Source organism: Aedes albopictus, chromosome 1 (assembly GCF_035046485.1).
Source record: "Aedes albopictus strain Foshan chromosome 1, AalbF5, whole genome shotgun sequence".
NCBI lineage: Eukaryota > Metazoa > Arthropoda > Insecta > Diptera > Culicidae > Aedes > Aedes albopictus.
Window position 1 is genome coordinate 42,940,590 of NC_085136.1, and position 18,689 is coordinate 42,959,278.

General features: G+C 43.4%; 2 protein-coding genes across 16 annotated transcripts in view; one reads left to right on the forward strand and one right to left on the reverse strand.

The window, feature by feature from the left end:
• LOC109402620 (protein toll) overlaps positions 1 to 2,810 on the forward strand; it is a 393,806-nt gene extending 390,996 nt beyond the window's left edge. For all 7 annotated transcript variants that reach the window (XM_062844412.1, XM_062844414.1, XM_062844415.1 and 4 more), the window contains exons 6-7: positions 377 to 1,880; positions 1,941 to 2,810. In XM_062844412.1, the coding sequence (XP_062700396.1) occupies positions 377 to 1,880; positions 1,941 to 2,501 (2,065 nt within the window). In that variant the 3' untranslated portion in view covers positions 2,502 to 2,810. The remainder of the gene's footprint in view (positions 1 to 376; positions 1,881 to 1,940) is intronic.
• Positions 1 to 18,689, reverse strand: part of LOC109406602 (cation-independent mannose-6-phosphate receptor) — a 236,869-nt gene that overhangs the window by 165,768 nt on the left and 52,412 nt on the right. The gene's annotated exons all lie outside the window — the stretch shown is intronic.

Genomic DNA, 18,689 nt, shown 5'->3' on the forward strand with positions numbered 1-18,689 from the left:
CTTCTGATAGAACTTCCGTGTATCTTGAGAACGGCACAGCAGTTCCATTTCCGCGCAGTCCGCTTCTTCCAAGTGGTGCTTTTTCTACCAAAAGAGACGGGTCTGCTGTTTCCGCTTCTGTTTGTATCGTTCCACGTTCTGCCGGGTTCCATACTGCAGCATTACCGCACGCGCTGCTTCAATTTCCTTCAAAATCGCCCTGCACACGTTCTGGAACCATTCGTTCCATCGACCCCGTTCCACGTACCCGATGATGCTCTCGGGTGCGTCATTGATGGCTGCTTGAAAAAGAACAAAGGGGCCAAAATCAATCTGCTTTTGTAGATATCCAAAGTATACAACTTTATCAAATAATCCCCCTTTATTTTTCTTTCAGAAACATTTTCGCTTCCCTCGATAAGTTGACCGAGCTGCACCTGAACAACAACTTCCTGCACGCAATCGATCGGCTCACCTTCAGCAACACCAAAGCCCTCTCGAAACTGTACATGCAGAACAACCACCTTTCTTTCCACGACTTCACCTTCGTCCTCCAAGAGCAGGACATCGCCGACACCGATGGCACCCCATTCCAATACTTGGAAAACCTTCAAATCCTAAACCTGCGCAACAACAGCATCACCACCATCTTCCGGGACTGGAACTACAACAACCTGCATCTGCGCGAGCTCGATCTCAGCTACAACAACATTTCCACCCTGTCCTATCTCGGGCTGCAGTTCCTCTCGCAGGACGTCCGCGTCAACCTAACGCACAACCGAATCTCCGAAATCGACCTCAAAGACATGGAGCCCATCATCACGTCCCAGCGCTCGCAGGACGACAGCAAGATCTACGTCTACGTCAACGACAACCCCCTGAACTGCAACTGCGTCATCTTCTCGTTCGTGCAGTATCTCCTGAACGAGCTGGACAGCGCCGTCTACCGGCGGATCCAGTTTGTGGCCGACAATCTACGCTGTTCGGAACCACAGAACCTCCAGGACGTCCACGTATCCAGTCTGCAAACGAAAGACCTCTTCTGCCAGCTGGATCAACCGGGCACGGAGATCAAGCATTGCCCGGCGAACTGCAGCTGCCACGTCCGACCACTCGATCGCGGAGTGATCGTCAACTGCACGCGCCAAGGCCTAACGGAAATACCCGCGCTGCCGCAACCCACCATGTTCGGGTACAACTTCATCGAGTTGCACGTGGAGGACAACAATATTACCGAGCTGCCGACGGAGAATTTGACCGGGTACGGTAAGGTCGCCGAACTGTACGCCAGGAATAACGCGATCCTTGAACTGGTTCCGGAGAATCTACCGAGCAGCTTGCGGATACTGGATGTGACGCAGAACAAGTTCGCCATGTTGAATCAATCGGTCGTCGAGGCTTTGAACGGGAGTAAAACGTTGGAGAGCCTGCACTTGTCGGGAAATAAATGGCGCTGCGACTGCAGCTCGGCGCAGTTCTTGAACTTTGTCCAGCAGAACCACAGGAAGATCGCAGATATGGGCCAGATAACGTGCGAAACCGGCGAAGAGTTCAGCCTGATCACGGTGAACAGCTTGTGCAGCGAAAGCGTGACTACGGTCATAGTCGTCAGCGTGATCATGTCGATATTGGGTCTGTTGATAGGACTGTTCACGGTGCTGTACTTTGTGTATCATATGGAGATCAAAGTGTGGCTGTTCACGCACAACATGTGCCTGTGGTGGGTCTCCGAAGAGGAACTGGACAAGGACAAGCTGTACGATGCGTTCATTTCGTACTCGCACAAGGACGAAGAGTTCATTACGGAGCACCTGGTGCCGACCCTGGAGAAGGAACCGATGAATTTCAAGACGTGCTGGCACGTGAGGGACTGGATGCCAGGTGAACTGATTCCAACGCAGGTAAGATTAATTGGAATTTTCTTGACTTACGTGACTTTAACTTAATGATTTTTTTTGCAGATTGCGAAATCCGTGGAGGACTCCCGACGAACGATCGTCGTCCTGTCGACCAACTTCCTCGAGTCCGTCTGGGGTCGCATGGAGTTCCGCACGGCCCATCTAACCTCGATGGAGGAGAAGCGTGCTCGGGTGATCGTCATCATCTACGGAGACATCGGAAGCATCGAAGACCTGGACCCGGAGCTCAAAGCATATCTCAAGATGAACACCTACGTCAAGTGGGGTGACCAGTGGTTCTGGGACAAACTACGCTACGCAATGCCTCATCCTCCGACCGTTAAGGGTCTCAAAGGCAAAGGTTTAATCAAGAACCACCTGAAAAGCTCCGTCGACGACAAACTTGAACTGATCAAACCGGTTCCGGTGACTCCCCCACAGTTGACGACTCCCCCGGCCGAAATGAACGGACATCCCCGATCGCCTCCGTTCACCATCTCCAACGGGAAGGTCGTCAACGGCAACGGTTACCACATCAACGGACACGTGATGAACGGTCACGCCAACGGCCACATCAACGGAGCCTTCGTTATCAACAGTAACGCCAAGCAGAGCGACGTATGAAAACTGGACTGGACTGAATACTAGCTGTTTTGAGATTATAGGGAAAACGCTCTTCGGAGAAAACGATCAGATTACAACAACCGAATAATGTGATATAAAAGACAAAATATCAAAGAGTACCGAAAGCAAGCAAAATAACTTACTATAGTAGTATATCTTAGGAAAACAAACACAGGCAACGACGATTTGAGTAGAAAATCCTAATTACGAAATTTAGTCTTTTCGATCTCGAAAATTAGAAAACGCTGAATCTGAACTGAAACCGCGATCTAACGAAACACTAGAGCTTCTATGAAAAAACAAAAATAACGATGAATGAAAAAGAGATCATTTGAAGAGCCTTCTGTATACATACAAGACTTATTTATTACTTAACTGGAACCTCGGATAAGCAATTTTCGTTTTTAAGTGTAAAACTTTGTATGTAGATGTTTTTTTCTGTTTCGTCAAAGTATTCGATAGCAATATATAAAACTCGTTTCCTACTTTACAAATTCTCAATTTAAGGTAACGATTTTTGTTGTTTTTACCCGTCGTTTGTGTTTTTTTTTCTCTTTGTCTAGCTTTTAATAGTGTAAGCCCAAGTCGACGGAAAGAGATTTATACACATGCGTATGTAAATTCGTATAGTTTGTTTACAAGAGCGAAGTTCTGTTTTACCACACCATTTTATGTATAGAACAATCATCATAACGAATCGTATTTACTTTACACTTTGTACACACTAACTTCAGCTACATACAATGCTAAGACAACAAAGAACCCTAGACTGTAAGTAGTTTGCGCGATTGTAAAAAGTATTTGACCTAATCCAAAAAAAACACTTAAGAAGGCAAATGCATATTATAACGATGTTAGAGGAATTGAAGTATTGAAATCAGAGTTTAATGACAACGGAAACAGTATGCAGAAGACTATCGATAGAATAAAACTGTACATTTTTAAGAAATGTGTTTTTCTTCCCCTGATTATATCACATGTATTGCATTTCAAAAGGTAGAGCCAACCAGCACTCAATGCTTTTAGAGTAAATATTTAAACAAATATTTATTCAAACAACATGGAACGAGCTCACACATCAAACACAGTAGCTTCCATAGCCGTCTGTCAGGTAAGATTGCGAAGGGAGAGGGGGAGGGATGTAGATGTAATCGCTCGTCCATTGCAAACCATATGTATGTGCAACTTCGCCTGCGCATGTCCATTCGGATGGTGGAGTGTTGGAAAATGGCTACGTGGCACAAGTTCACGTTGGTTTGTGGATTGCCTATTTACATGTGTAAGACAAAAGATTGATTATACTGTGATTTGATGATGGAAGGAGAAGAAACGATATTTTCTTCAGCAGGATTTTAACGGCTACGAAAAAGCGAAGTTTATTATTTGCCCGACGTTTCGACACACGTTTGTGTCATCTTCAGGGGTGCTAATATTGGCCATTAGCACATGAATATGACGACAGGGGGACCTAGCTAGAAACATACAAAATAGGAAGAAGAGGACGGACCAGGGTTTAAACCTATAGGTACCAAACTACCAAGCGCGTCAGTAGCAATAAAACAGCATTGTTTTGTTTTGTTCATATCCCAAAATCAAAACAAAAAGTCTTCAACCTTATGAGCAATAGTTTACAATTACGTCACACCCTATATCATAAGGGAATGCAGAAAATCACTTAAATAGTAAATGCATTCTCCAGAAACATATTATCAGCACGTATCCAACGCATTGACTGCATACTTAGTTGCAATCAAAGTTCCATAAATAGGCGCCGCTGCGTGAAATAAAATCAAAACATCGAAACTTAGCTGGGTCTGCTGGAGGAATCCCCTAGCCGAAGCCCACTCTCGATTGTTACACTCGATTAGCTTACTGAGCAGCAATATGTACTGAGTCAGTGGTGTACAATACTGAGCCAAGTGGGCGTTATTTGAGCCGGCTGCTAGCCGATCGTTACTCACGCCGTCGTGTCGTTGCTAGTTTCATCGCCATCACGTTCCATAAACACAACGATTAACCACCGGCGACGACGACAACGACGAAATACGGCATACATGGCGTCTCCATCGAGTTTGTCTGGGCCTGGACTGTGCTGCATCAACAGAATATTAGTTTAGTACCGGCGGTGGCTCGTCACAATTGAATCCAATACAGAATAGCATAGTTGTGTTGTAAGCAACAAATCGTCACAAAGTCCATCCGTATAAAGAATGGACACCACAAAAAGTGGCCAACGTATAGACGCCTGCAATTTTCCTTTCGTGGAAGCATCCAAAAAGAATTCTAAATCGTTCTGGAGAGAGTCTGGAAACCTTCCAGAAGCTCATCGGAATCTTTTTAGAAGAGCTTTTAAAGCATCTGTGATCTTATAAGTATTTTTAAAGCATTAATACTGAAAGATTCTAAAACCATCGTAGACTAAAAATTTACTTCGTCATATGCGCTAATTCCCGTCATAGCAGACGGAAAATAGCCAATCATTACAGATATTCCGACTTACCTTTGCCGATTGCCCATCAGATGGAAGCTAAACATGTAGACTATCGATAACCAGCCTCTTTAGCACTGGAAATCAAATGATTACACTAAATTTCACGTTTCAATTTCATTCCGAATACGAGCTGACATTTTTTCTCGTTTTGCGTACGACGAAGGCAACCACAACAAAGCGTCTGCACTCTGCAGTTAGCCCAATTGTTCTTCATCACCATTCAATTTTCACTTCGTCAGATTCACTAGTTGAACCAACCTTTTATCCACACCCCACAAAAGCTCTGTGGCATTTTAAAGCAGGATTTCGCTGCTGCAGCAAAAGTTGTTCAGTTGATTTAATAAATCACTTTTTTCCCGTCTGTTGAATGTAAACAACAGGTTGTCTTCGTCAGGTTAGAATGAAAGCAAATGTGTGCGTGGATTTTCTGCATACGAAACATCGTTTTTCACAATCAGAGAGAAAGACAGTTTCGTTGTACTGTGATGGCGTATTATAATCTTGTGGGCAAAACTTTTAATTGAAATGTTTTGATCGTTATTCTAAAGCTGTTCGCGGTTCCGTCACGTAATAAAAAGAACTTATTTGGACTGTATTGATTATATTTATTTAGAGCACAAGTTTTCTTGTCTTGCTAATGTAACTAGCTCTTTTGTTCTGATATCAGAGCTCGCGCACACCCGATAAGCGGAAATGAAAGAATTCAAGGAAATATAACAACATCAAGAATGCCTTAGGGGTGCGCAAATGGAAAATACAAGTTAAAACAATATTAACCAAATCTTTTTCTTATTCACACTCAACATCCTCCTGCCGTTGAGCAGGTCTCAATCTTCATTCCCAGTCTCATTGTCCACGATGGGTAGAATGGCTATCTGTGTTGTTGGGCGGTCAAACGTTGCACCACTACTTGTACGAATCGTAACCACCCGGACCACACCGTCACTTCCAGGATAGGTGCGGATGATTCTGCCAAGTCGCCAGGTTTGTGGCGGCGTATTGTCCTCCTTCAAAATAACCAGCATACCGTCCATGATTGGAGAAGGCGATCTGTTCCACTTTCCTCGTCTCTGCTGCTCTGTTATGTAGTCGTTGGACCACCGTCTCCAAAACGCCTGTTTATGTTTCTGCACGAGTTGGTATCTGGATAGTGTATTTTCCCGAAGTCCGTCATAGGATGGCTCTGCAACAGCGGTGAGTTCACGTCCAATAAGGAAGTGGGCTGGACTCAATGCCTGGTAGTCACAGGGATCATCTGTTTGCTGGCACAGAGGGCGCGAGTTTAAAAATGCCTCAATTTGCACCAACAGTGTGTTCATTTCCTCGTAGTTTAGGTACGCTTCCTTCAAAACACGATGCAAGTGATGTTTAACACTCTTAACCCCTGCTTCCCATAGACCGCCTTGGTGCGGTGCCTTCGGTGGGTTAAATTTCCAGTCGATGCATCGGACTTGACAAAATTCGGAAATCTTCCTCTGCAGCAGTTGTGACGCCAGCATGTCGTACAAATCCTTAAGTTGGCGGTTTCCTCCAACGAAATTATTGCCTCGATCTGATCGCATTTCCGACACGTTGCCTCGTCGTCCAACAAATCTATGCAGCGCAGCCAGAAACGCATCGGTCGATAGTGACGTCACTAGCTCAAGGTGCAACGCCTTTGTCGTCATGCATACGAACAGTGCGATGTATGCCTTTACGGGTGATTTCATTCGGCCTTGCTTCAGCAATAGTGGACCGGCGTAGTCCACTCCGGTCCTTGAAAAGGGAAGAGCTTCAGTCACGCGGCAACTCGGCAGATCCCCCATGAATTGCTGGATATCAGACGGTTTCACCCGGAAACACCGTACACATCTCTTCAGCACTCGATAGATTACTCTCTTGACATTGATCGGCCAAAATCTACTTCGGATCACTGACAGGAGCCCGTTACGACCAACGTGTAAATTTTCCCGATGCAGTGTGTCGATCAGGATTTCTGTGAGATGTTGCCCTTCTGGTAGTATCAGTGGATGCTTCTGTTCTCGAGGTAGGTCGGAATGACGAATGCGTCCACCGACTCTCAGCGTACGCTCAACCTTATCGAAGACTGGATTAAGATTCCGCAGCTTTCCTTTCACTGGATGTTCCTTGAGGATACAGCGAATTTCTTCTCCATACGACGCAAATTGGACTACTCTCACCACCAGCAGTTCCGCCTCTCGCAAATCAATCACGTTCAACACACCTTGTCGCTTGTCTATCTTGGATCTACAGTTGTGTAGGAACCTTGCCACATATCCAAATGTTCTCTGCAGCTTCCTGTAATCACTGCACCGGTTTATAGCTTCTAAGGGTGCATTCGTCTTTTCGTCCACTGTAACCGTTAGTGTATCTATTTCCACACCATCATTTCCAATGTGATCCACGTCGTCCTCTTCGTTCTGTGGTAGAACTGCATCAACTCTGGTACGAAGGAATTCCGGACCACGCCACCACAGCACACATTTCATCAGTTTCACAGGATACAAACCACGTGAGATATGGTCTGCCGGGTTCAGAGCTGTCGACACATGCCTCCATTCGAATCTTCCACTCAGTTGTTGAATCGCAGTAACCCGATTACGCACGAAGACAGGTGCATCAGGTTTTAAACGGTCGATCCACGCCAGCACAATCTTTGCATCGGTCCACAGCACCGTCGAGCTTATTTCCAACTGAATCGCATTCAACACCTTGGTTACCTGTTCCGCCAACAGCTTTGCTGCGCAGAGTTCAAGACGCGGGATGGTCATTTGCTCCAATTTCTCATCAGCATTCACTTGTCTGTTCAGCTCCTTCACGGGTGTAACTCGGGACTTGCCGCATAACAGACTCATCTCAGCAGTACCGTCTATTTTCAGGCACCGCAAATAGACACAGCAACCGTACGCCTTCATCGATGCATCCGCAAAGCCGTGTATTTCGTAGCTCATCACATTATTCACTGTTATACGTCTGGGGATTTTCAAATCACTTATTTCACACAACTCCGTCCGGAATCGTTGCCACGTCTCCAACACTTCTTCAGTGACCGGATCATCCCAGCCAACCTTCTCCATCCACAGCTGCTGCATTAACAGCTTCGCGATTATCACAGCTGGTCCGAGGTACCCGAGCGGGTCAAACAAACGGGCTATGTCGGACATGATCAGCCGCTTCGTAGGTGACTGCGTCGATGGCTTGATCGGCTCCACTCGAAACTCGAACACGTCGTTAACAGGATTCCATAACAAACCAAGCGTTTTTACAGTTTCACCTTCTTTCCAGGATTCGAAATTGAGCTCCTTGGCCTGACCTTCAGCAGGGATATTCTGCAAGAGCGCCGCGTCGTTCGCACACCATTTATGCAATTGGAATCCGCCCCTTGACAGCATCTCGATCAAATCACTCTGCAGTTTCTGTGCCTTGATCAGGCTATCGGCGCCAGCGAGTGCGTCGTCCACATAGAAGCTGTTCAGTACCGTGTCACTCGCCTCAGGAAAGTCTTGTTGTTCATCCAACGCTAATTGATTCAGCGATCGTGTCGCCAAGAAAGGAGCTGCAGCGGTCCCATACGTCACTGTCGAAAGTTCAATCGTTTTCAGTGGCTGCTGACGGTCGTCTCTCCATACAATGGTTTGGTATTTTCGGTCATCTTCATGCACCATCACCTGCCGATACATTTTCGGAACGTCGGCGGTGAAGGCATATCGATGGCATCTGAAGCGCAGTACTATATCGAATAAAGTACGCTGAACGGTAGGCCCAATCATCATAACGTCGTTGAGCGACAGGTTTGTCGAGCTCCGTGCCGATGCATCAAATACTACTCTTAATTTAGTAGTTGAGCTGTCTGGTTTCAGCACACAGTGGTGTGGCAGATAGAACACGCCTTCATCAACTTCGTCTACCACACGAGCGTGACCAAGTGAGATGTATTCTTCGATGAATGCCTTGTACTGCTGCTTCAAGTCAGGATTTTTATCCAGCCTACGTTCAAGACCAAAAAATCTCTTCTCTGCTTGCTGTCTTGACTCCCCTAACTCCGCAACATTGGTACGAAACGGCAGTCGTACCACATACCGTCCGGATTCACTTCGGGCGTGGGTCCTTTGGAAGTGCTGCTCACAGTCCATGCTTGCAGACTGGCACGTAGATGGAAAATCTTGTTCGTCAATCGACCAGAACTGTCGCAATAATCCTGAAAGTTCTGATTCACCTGCTTGTGTGGGTTGTACATGGCACACACGGACTGTTCCCGTCGATTGGCATTCAGTTATACGTCCTGACACCAACCATCCCAAGGCACTTTCTTGCAGAATGGGCAGATCAGCAGCCATCGTTATTTTCCCACTTCGTAGTAAGCCGAAAAACACTTCTGCGCCAATCAGCAAATCGATTCGGCTGGGTTCATGGAAAGACGAATCTGCTAGCTTCACGTTCTCTGGTATCGGCCAACGTTCGGCATTCACTCTCTCAGACGGCAATGTCCCAGTCACTTTCGGCACCACCAGGTAATCCATGCTGAAGTCGTATTCCGTAGCTGTGGACTTGACCTGCGCGTGCACCTTGAACTTCACCACAGTCTTCATTCCATTTACGCCGACTCCAGGAACATTTGCGGGCTTCTTTTCCAGGTTCAGCAGATCCGCAAAGCGCTGCGAGATAAAGTTGGCCATCGCACCCGAATCCAATAGTGCCCGACACTTCTGCTGGATTCCACAAGCGTCGATTACACTGACAATAGCAGTTGCCAGCAGAACCTGATTTTTCGTTTCGGTGGCGTTGCAGAGCAGAGAACAATTCGTTGACGCGGTTGACGCCGATTCTTTCTTGTCAACAGGGTTACTTGCAGCTGTGGCATCAACTGCCGTTTTCTGTATTGGTTTCTCGGGATCGATTTTGCTTTCCGGATGCATCAACGAATGGTGAGCACGTGAGCATTCCGAACACTTTTTCTCCGCCTTGCAGTCTGCCGTGCGATGACCCCGTTTCAGGCAACGAAAGCAAAGTCCGAAATGCTTCGCCTTCCCGTAACGAGCGTTTACGTTCAGCTTCAAGAAAACATCGCACTTTTCTACCTGGTGTTCTCCAGTGCACAGTGCACATGTCTCGTTCTTTTTTCCAACGGTGGCTGTATGGATCTTCGTCGAAGCGGATGGAGTTTGTGTTCGAAACGTGGAGTTCGAACTACGAGTTTTCACAACTGGCTTGGCTCTTTCGCAACGCTCAAGTACTGCTTGCTGGTTCCTCAAGACGCTGATCATTTTTTTGTATTCTGGTAGTTGTCCGCGTGTGACGCTGGACTCCCACACCTTCCGGGTAGCCATATCCAGTTTCGACGCAATTAGAGTTGTGATGATAGCTTCCGACAGGCTGTCCATTTTCAAGTTATGATACTCTAGAGAGCTCACACACTTCTCGATGTCATCCAACAGGCACTTCAGCTGGGCATACGACTCGTTCACAATCGGCTTCACATTCAGCAATCGCATGGTGGTGTCATTAATCAGGGCAGGAAGGTTTTCAAACTGCTGCGTCAATGAGTGCCAAGCTGCCTGGTAATCATTGTCCCTGATTATTTGCTGATCGATCGCTCCCTGTGCCTTTCCAATAAGCGCTTTGTCGAGGAAGTGCAATTTGGTTGCAGCGGAGTCGGCGGTACACTTATCAGCAATGTCGCAAAACATCTGTTTGAATTTAAACCAATTGTCGTAGCTACCGTCAAAGGTCGGAAGTGCTACTTGCTGCAATACGAGAGTGGGAGGAAATGCAATGGGCAGACCGGAAGAACTGCCACCGGGTTGGAGACTACTTGTTTTCAACGCTGATGCAGAAGCATCCTCGGCAGCGGCTTGTGCAGCAACCGCAAGTGCTGCCTTTTCTTCATCCTCATAAGCTTGGAGCATCTCACACAAAGCGATGCGAGTGAACTCATACAATTCCTCAAATTCGATGAAGTTCGGCTCAAACTCCTCCTTTCTCGCAGGGTCAGAAAGGTAGATTCTGTTCTGAAACCCATTATATTCTTCGTACGCCGAATCAGTAGTCTTCAGATACAATTTCAGCGCATGTACACTGTACTTTCTGTGGTCTAATTGTGCAGTTGTTATCGCTTCGCGGATCCGTGTCACCTTCGCTTCCGTCGTCTCCAGGCAGCGGGAGAGTGCATTCACATTTTCTGCCATCCTTGAACGTTCCTGTGCTGCCGTCTGCTTTTCCAATTGTTCGCGAACCGACAATACCGGCGTGCCGTACCTCACGGCAGAAGGGCTTGATTTTCCGGTCGGAGTGAAGAACAGGTTCTTTTTCAAACCGGATCGCAATTGCATATTTTTCTTCTTCTTTTCAGTTTTTTATTCTCTTTCTTCATCGTTAGAGGTTATGTTCCTCCAGCGTCAATTTTTCGGCACCGTACCGAATCACTAACTGCTTAGCTTGTGGACTCTCTCCTTCACTTCAGTTCTATACAGTTCAAGTTCGATTTTCCCCGTTCAACCGTCTCACAACACCTGCCGGAGGACTGCTCTTCAACGCAGGTTCCAGCATCCACTTCTCACGGCGGTCAGAGGAATCACTCGTTGCGGGCACTCTTCATTGTGTCCACAACGTCAAATTTCACTAAGGCAGTTCGGAAACCACCACAAAGTCCACAAACTAAGCGTTTCACTATTATTCCAGGCTTCAAATCTGGAATCACTCGAAATCTGTCGATTTTCATCGAAACCGCATGCGTCCGGATGCGTCCATTTCGGAGCCGCAGCACACAAAAGTTGTCGAAATTATTTCACCCGGAGCGTCCGTAATATCCAATCACTCGCGGTTTTATTATCGGGATCGAAGTGACCAAATTGTTCGCGGTTCCGTCACGTAATAAAAAGAACTTATTTGGACTGTATTGATTATATTTATTTAGAGCACAAGTTTTCTTGTCTTGCTAATGTAACTAGCTCTTTTGTTCTGATATCAGAGCTCGCGCACACCCGATAAGCGGAAATGAAAGAATTCAAGGAAATACAGGGGATGGCCAAAATGTTTGGGATAGGCAACTTTTTTTTCTCTCTCAAAAAACTTCAAAAAGCTATAACTTTTCATAGAGCGCATAAAAAAATCTCAAATTTTGACTGTTTGTCAACCTATTATGTGTGCATCATTGGTACAAATTTCGGCTCGATTGATTAATATTTCGCAAAGTTAGAACCGTTTGGGTAAAACACTATTTTTCAGACAACTCATTTTTGAGCTGTCATATCTCGGAAACCAGTGAACCGAATTGAATGAAATTTTGAACGTACACTAACAATATGTAAATGCTTCACAAACTATTAAAACATAGATACTTTTTAAACGTTGAAAAAAGTTATCATGGATTGACACTTTTTGGATTTTCTCGAAAAAATGTAATTTTTTTACATCAATGTCAATAAATTTTAGTGTTGATATCCAAAGATTTTCCACTTCTGTTCACAAGTTATCTCTAGTCAGATATATTAGAGCCTATTTAGATTGAAGGAAGAACACATTTAGTAATTTTTGTGTGGTATTGTAAATTTGACTTATTTTCCTCTATATGGGTAAAAATTTCAATCCGGTATAACTGAATTCGCCGTGAGAAAATAATACATTTTATAACGTCGTATTAAGTATTAATATATTGCTGATAAACGTTAAAAAAATCATTCAATTCGGTTCACTGGTTTCCGAGATATGACAGTTCAAAAATTAGTTGTCTAAATAATAGTGTTTTACGCGAACGGTTCTAACTTCGCGAAAAATTAATCAATCGAGCCCAAATTTGTAGCAATGATGCACACATAATAGGTTGACAAACAGTCAAAATTTGAGATTTTTTGATGCACTCTATGAAAAGTTACAGCATGTTGATTTTTTTTGTGGGAGAAAAAAAGTTGCCTATCCCAAACATTTTGGCCATCCCCTGTATAACAACATCAAGAATGCCTTAGGGGTGCGCAAATGGAAAATACAAGTTAAAACAATATTAACCAAATCTTTTTCTTATTCACACTCAACAAAAGCTTCATCCATCTCAATTTAAAAGTTTTCTGCTTAAAAGTACTTTCAACACATGATTTGATTTCGATTGCGAAGAATTTGACCGACTTTTCTAATACACGAGCACGGTTAAATCATAATTTTTGACCATCCTAAATATGTACCATTGTGTCACGTAGAAGGTGTGCCGGGAATTGATTTCAGGTTGTGCACGAAATCGACATGAACTAAACGGTAACAAAATTCGAGAGACAATTATTAAATCTTATTAATTTAAGGAAATTATAATTCTTTTACAATATTGTTTCACATGATACGGAAGCTAATTTACAAATTAATAATAGATACCGAAATAGACATTAGGAATTATGCATTTTGAATAAACTCGATCATTATTGGTTGGTGCTTAACCTTCACAGTACCAGGTGCCACTATCAAAAGTTTAAAAATCTGTAACTTTGTTAAATTTCATCCGATTTTGATGAAAATTTTACAGAAAATCACAAATGAGTTGAATTTTAGATATATGCTATAGAACCATGAAAGTTCACCGTTGTTCCGGATTTAAGCCGGAAAAACCTGGGGTACCCTAGGTACCAAAACAGGGACCTTTTGAGAAAAACCTTCGAAAACGTGTTGAAATTCGCAACAAATCAATTAATTTTAATTCTTTATTCAAGCACACCTGTACATGCACGGTTCTGAGACAGTTGAACATGTTCCGGCCACGTAGCAGGCCGGAACCGGTTCCGGTAGAGACCCAAAGGGGACACTTTCCGAATTTCACAGAACCACATCGTTCGACGGCTCAAAATTCATGATTTTTCATGTGGATCTCAATAGGCATAGTGCCGATGTCTGACTAAGGATTTGGCCACTTCCGGTTATTCCGGAACCGGTTCCGGTAGGGACCCAAAGAGGACACTTTCTGAGTTTCAAAGAACCACATAGTTCGACGGTTCAAAATTCATGATTTTTCATCTGGATGTCAATAGACATAGTGCCGATGGCCAATAATTGATCTGACCACTTCCAGATATTCCGGAACCGGTTCCGGTAGGGACCCAAAGGGGACACTTTCTGAGTTTCATAGAGCCACATCGTTCGACGGCTCAAATTTCTTGATTTTTTCTTATCTAGAAGCCAATAGTCATAGCACCAATGATCAAATATGGTTCTGACCACTTCCGCATATTCCGGAACCGGTTTCGGTAGAGACCTAAGTATTTTCTGTATTTCACAGAACCACATCGTTCAACGACTCAAAATTCATAATTATCCATCTTGATGTCAATAGGTATAATGCCAATGGCGGACTATAGATCTGGGCACTTCAGAATATCCCGGGATTCCAATAGGGGCCCAAATAGAACACTATCAAAAATTCACTTAATCCCCTCGTTCGATTAATCAAAATTCATGATTTTTTTATCTGGAAGCTAATCGTCGCAGAGCCAATGATCAAAAATGGTTCTGGCCACTTCCGGATGTTCCGGAATCGGTTCCGCCAGGGATCCAAAAAGAACACTTTCAGAATTTTACGTAGCCCCATCGTGCAACAGCTCAAAATGCATGACTTTTCTTCTATTCATTAGTCATCCCAAGCAGCACATGTGTCACAGAAGAGCCAGGCAGCGCAGTTTTTGAAATTGACTTAGTTATAGCAGAAAGTGCCCAAAATAAGATCCTTCATTTGAAGAAACTTAAACCCTATAATGCGAATGTATTTTTGCCTACAATAAATATTACAAATCGTTCAATAATTCGGTAGTTCAACTGTATGGATAATGCTGAAACTGCATCAGGTACTGATAATCAGACGGATTTGAATATTCTGGATTCCTTCAAGGGATCTCCTTGGCATTTCTCCGCGGATTTCTATAAGAAAGCCCTCAGTATTTCTTCTAGGGAAGTTCTTTCTGTGATTTTTACAGACATTTTCCAAAAGATTTCAACACTAATTCCGCTTGGAAAATCGCAAGAATGTCTGCCTTCTCCTAAAAATCCTCATGTGGTACCTGCAGAGATTTTCCCAAGAATTCCTCCAGGAATTCCTCTCAGAGTTTATCCAACAATTCCTCCGAGATTACCTCTCTTAAAATTCTGGCTGGGATTCATATTATATTTTTTATGGGATTCATGCAGCAGTCTCTACTACTGTAACTATGAATTCAGGCTGAGATTTTTTATAGGGATTCCTTCAGAATTTCTCTAAAGCTCCTTCTATGAATATCTTTTCGTATTATTGATGGAAATCCCCTTCAGATTCGTTTGAGTTTGGTTGGTTTCTGGAATATTCGGAAGGGGTCAGATCAATTATTAGCCATCGTGCTATGCTATGCCTATTGATACTCAGATGAGAAATCATGAATTTTGAACCGTTGAATGATGAGGTTACGTAAAATTCTGAAAGTGTTCCTTTTGGATCCCTACCGCCACCGGCTCCGGAACATCTGGAAGTGACCAGAACCATTTTTGATCATTGGCGCTAAGACTATTGGCTTCTAGATAAGAAAAAAATCAAGAAATTTGAGCCGTCGAACGATGTGGTTCTGTGAAATTCAGAAAGTGTCCCCTTTGGGTCCCTGCCGGAACCGGTTCCGGAATATCCGGAAGTGGTCATAACCTTTGTCGAACATAGGCACTATGCCTATTGACATCCAGATGAAAAATCATGAATTTTGAGCCGTCGAACGATGTGGTTCTTTGAAATTCATGAAGTGTCCTCTTTGGGTTCCTACCGGAACCTGTTCCGGAATATCCGGAAGTGGCCAAAACTTTTTCTGATCATTGGCACTATGGCTATTGGCTTCTAGAAAAAAAAACATGAAATTGGCCAGAAGCCGTCGAACGATGTGGATCTGTGAAATTCAGAAAGTGTCCCCTTTGGGTCCCTATCGGAACCGGTTCCATAGCATATATCTAAAATTCAACTCATTTGTGATTTTCTGTAAAAATTTTATCAAAATCGGATGAAATTTGACAAAGTTACAGATTTTTAAACTTTTGATGGTGGCACCTGGTACTGTGAAGGTTAAATAGACGGGAATTAGATAAAAACCCAATAAAGATCCTGGAAGCGTTACGTTAACCCATATCCGTCCAGCGTCCTATTTATAGAACATATGCCCCGAACGCCCAGCGTCCTATAAATAGGACAGTCCTTTTGATATGAATATCTCCAGAATTATGCAAAATATCAGAATAATCATATACTGATTTATCGACCGTATTCTATTAATAACTTGATGATTTTGTGGCTATATCGGTCTCTTTCTACTCATAGTATAAGGGAGTAGAGATCAAAGTGGATAATGAAATGATAGATATGATAGAATTCGCTAGGTAGCGAACAAGTGTGAAAATTTTATAGAAGGTGAAATTAGGCAAGTAGGCCATGTATTGAACGAATACATCGAATGCGTGAAACTTCTGCCGTGCGACCTGTGCTTTTAAACAGATCGGCTTGGTTGGTAGTTCATACCACCTTACCAAGACTGGCAAAAGTTTCGGGCACCCGACTGCCTATGTATTGTTCTGTTTTCATCATACCGATCGATAATTTGTAACTGGTTCACTAGGTGGCGTAAACAATGCTGCAAAGATTACATATTGTCGCGATCTATGAGTTTCATTTCCAATGGGGAAAAAATATATCCCTGGAGTCTTGACAACGGTTAATAATTTTTGGTTAATTTCTTTGGCAGAATTGTTAATCAATACATACAAAAGTCCATTTATGCAGCATGATTGTATGTTTATATGCTTGAATGTTCATATGTTTGGGTGCTTGTCTATATGTTCCGGCATAACTCTCGAATGCGTCAAGAGATTTCAATCAAATTTGGCATATACATTCCTAAGCATGTGGAAGAGATAGTACGGGTTTTTGGAATTCAAGATGGCGGCCAGAACTCCAAAATGTATGCTATTTAACGGCAATGCTGCTTCGGATACTATGCAATATGGGTATCTATCGATCGGGCTTCATGAGCCGAACTCAAAAATGAATATTCGACGCCATTTTCAAATCCAATATGGCGGACCATATCCAAGATGGCGGCCACAGAATGGTAGTTTGAGCTATAATACCATGAAATATGGGTATCTACAGATCGGGTTTGATGAGTAGAACTCAAAAATCGATATTCGACGCCATTTGGAAATCCAAGATGGCGAACCATATACAAGATGGCGGCCACGGAATGGTAGTTTGAGCTATGATACTATGCAATATGGGTATCTACCGATCGAATTTGATGAGTAGAACTCAAAAATCGATATTCGATGCCATTTCGAAATACAATATGGCAGACCATATCCAAGATGGCGGCCACGGAATGATAGTTTGAGCTATAATACCATTCAATATGGCTATCTACCGATCGGGCTTGATGGGTAGAAGTCAATTATCGATATTTGACGGCATTTTGAAATCCAAGACAACGGACCATATCCAAGATAGGTATCTATCGATCGGACTTGATGGTAAAAGAGTAGAAAGTGAGGTAGAGAGTCAGGGTAGATGGTAGGGTAGCGGGTAGGGTAGACGATAGGGAAAATGATGAGTAGGGTTGATAGTAAGGGAAGGGCTAGTGTAGAGAGTACACAGATAAAAATAATGAGGTTTACACGTCATGTAAACTTCATTTTAATCATGTAAACTTAGTGTTTTGATGGTTTACATGATATATCATGTAAATTTGTGTTATATGCCATGTAAACTCTCAGAGTCATGCTGAATTACATGACATATAATGGAAGTTTACATGATATTGCATGAACTTTACATGATATGTCATGTAAACTTCTGTGATATCCCACGCTCCAATTATGTGCATCATATGTCACAGAATTTTACACTCTTTTTTCGATCTGTGTAGGATAAACTGTACGATTAAGCACAATATAGAGAGTATGGTTAAGGGTTAGAGTGGAGTATACGATAAAGAATAAGGCAGTGGTTATGGTATATGATAGGATAGCGGGTAGGGCAGATGGTAGGGTTGAAGGTTATTATAGAACATAGGATAGAGGATTGGGATAGAGAGCAGAGAAGATAGTAAGGTAGAGGTAGAGATAGAGGTAAGGTAGAGAAGAGGGTAAATAATTGAGATGGGATTAGATGAGATAAGTTTTTTTTAGATACCTTCAGGCATTCCTTTCAAGAATATTCGCAGGTTTCCTCCCTAGATTTCTTCTAATATTGCTTGTGGAATTGTTGTATGGATTGCTCAGGGGTTCCCTTCGGGAATTTTTGCAGGGGTTGTTTGGAAAAATCCTGAAAGGATTCTTTAGTTTCATTCCTTCAGGGATTTGTGCTGAAATTCCTTCAAAGATTCCTTCCGGGATTCCTGCTGTGATTTCTTAAAGGATTCCTCCCGAAAAAAAAACTATGAAAAACATAGATTTCTGCTAAGATTTTTTTCAGGCAATCCTACATCATGGAGACATCTTTTATGTTTCTTGCAGGAATTCCTGCTCAGCTTCCAGCTGGCATTCCTGTGTCATGATCCCTCTAAGGATTCCATCAGGTATTTTCTACGGGATTCCTTCAGGAATAACTTCGGGGATTTCTGCCAGAATTGCTTTAGAAAATCCTGAAAGGATTCTTTCAGAAATTCTAGCCAGCATTCTTTCATGGATTCTGCTGGAATTACTTCACAGATTCATCCTAGTATACTTTC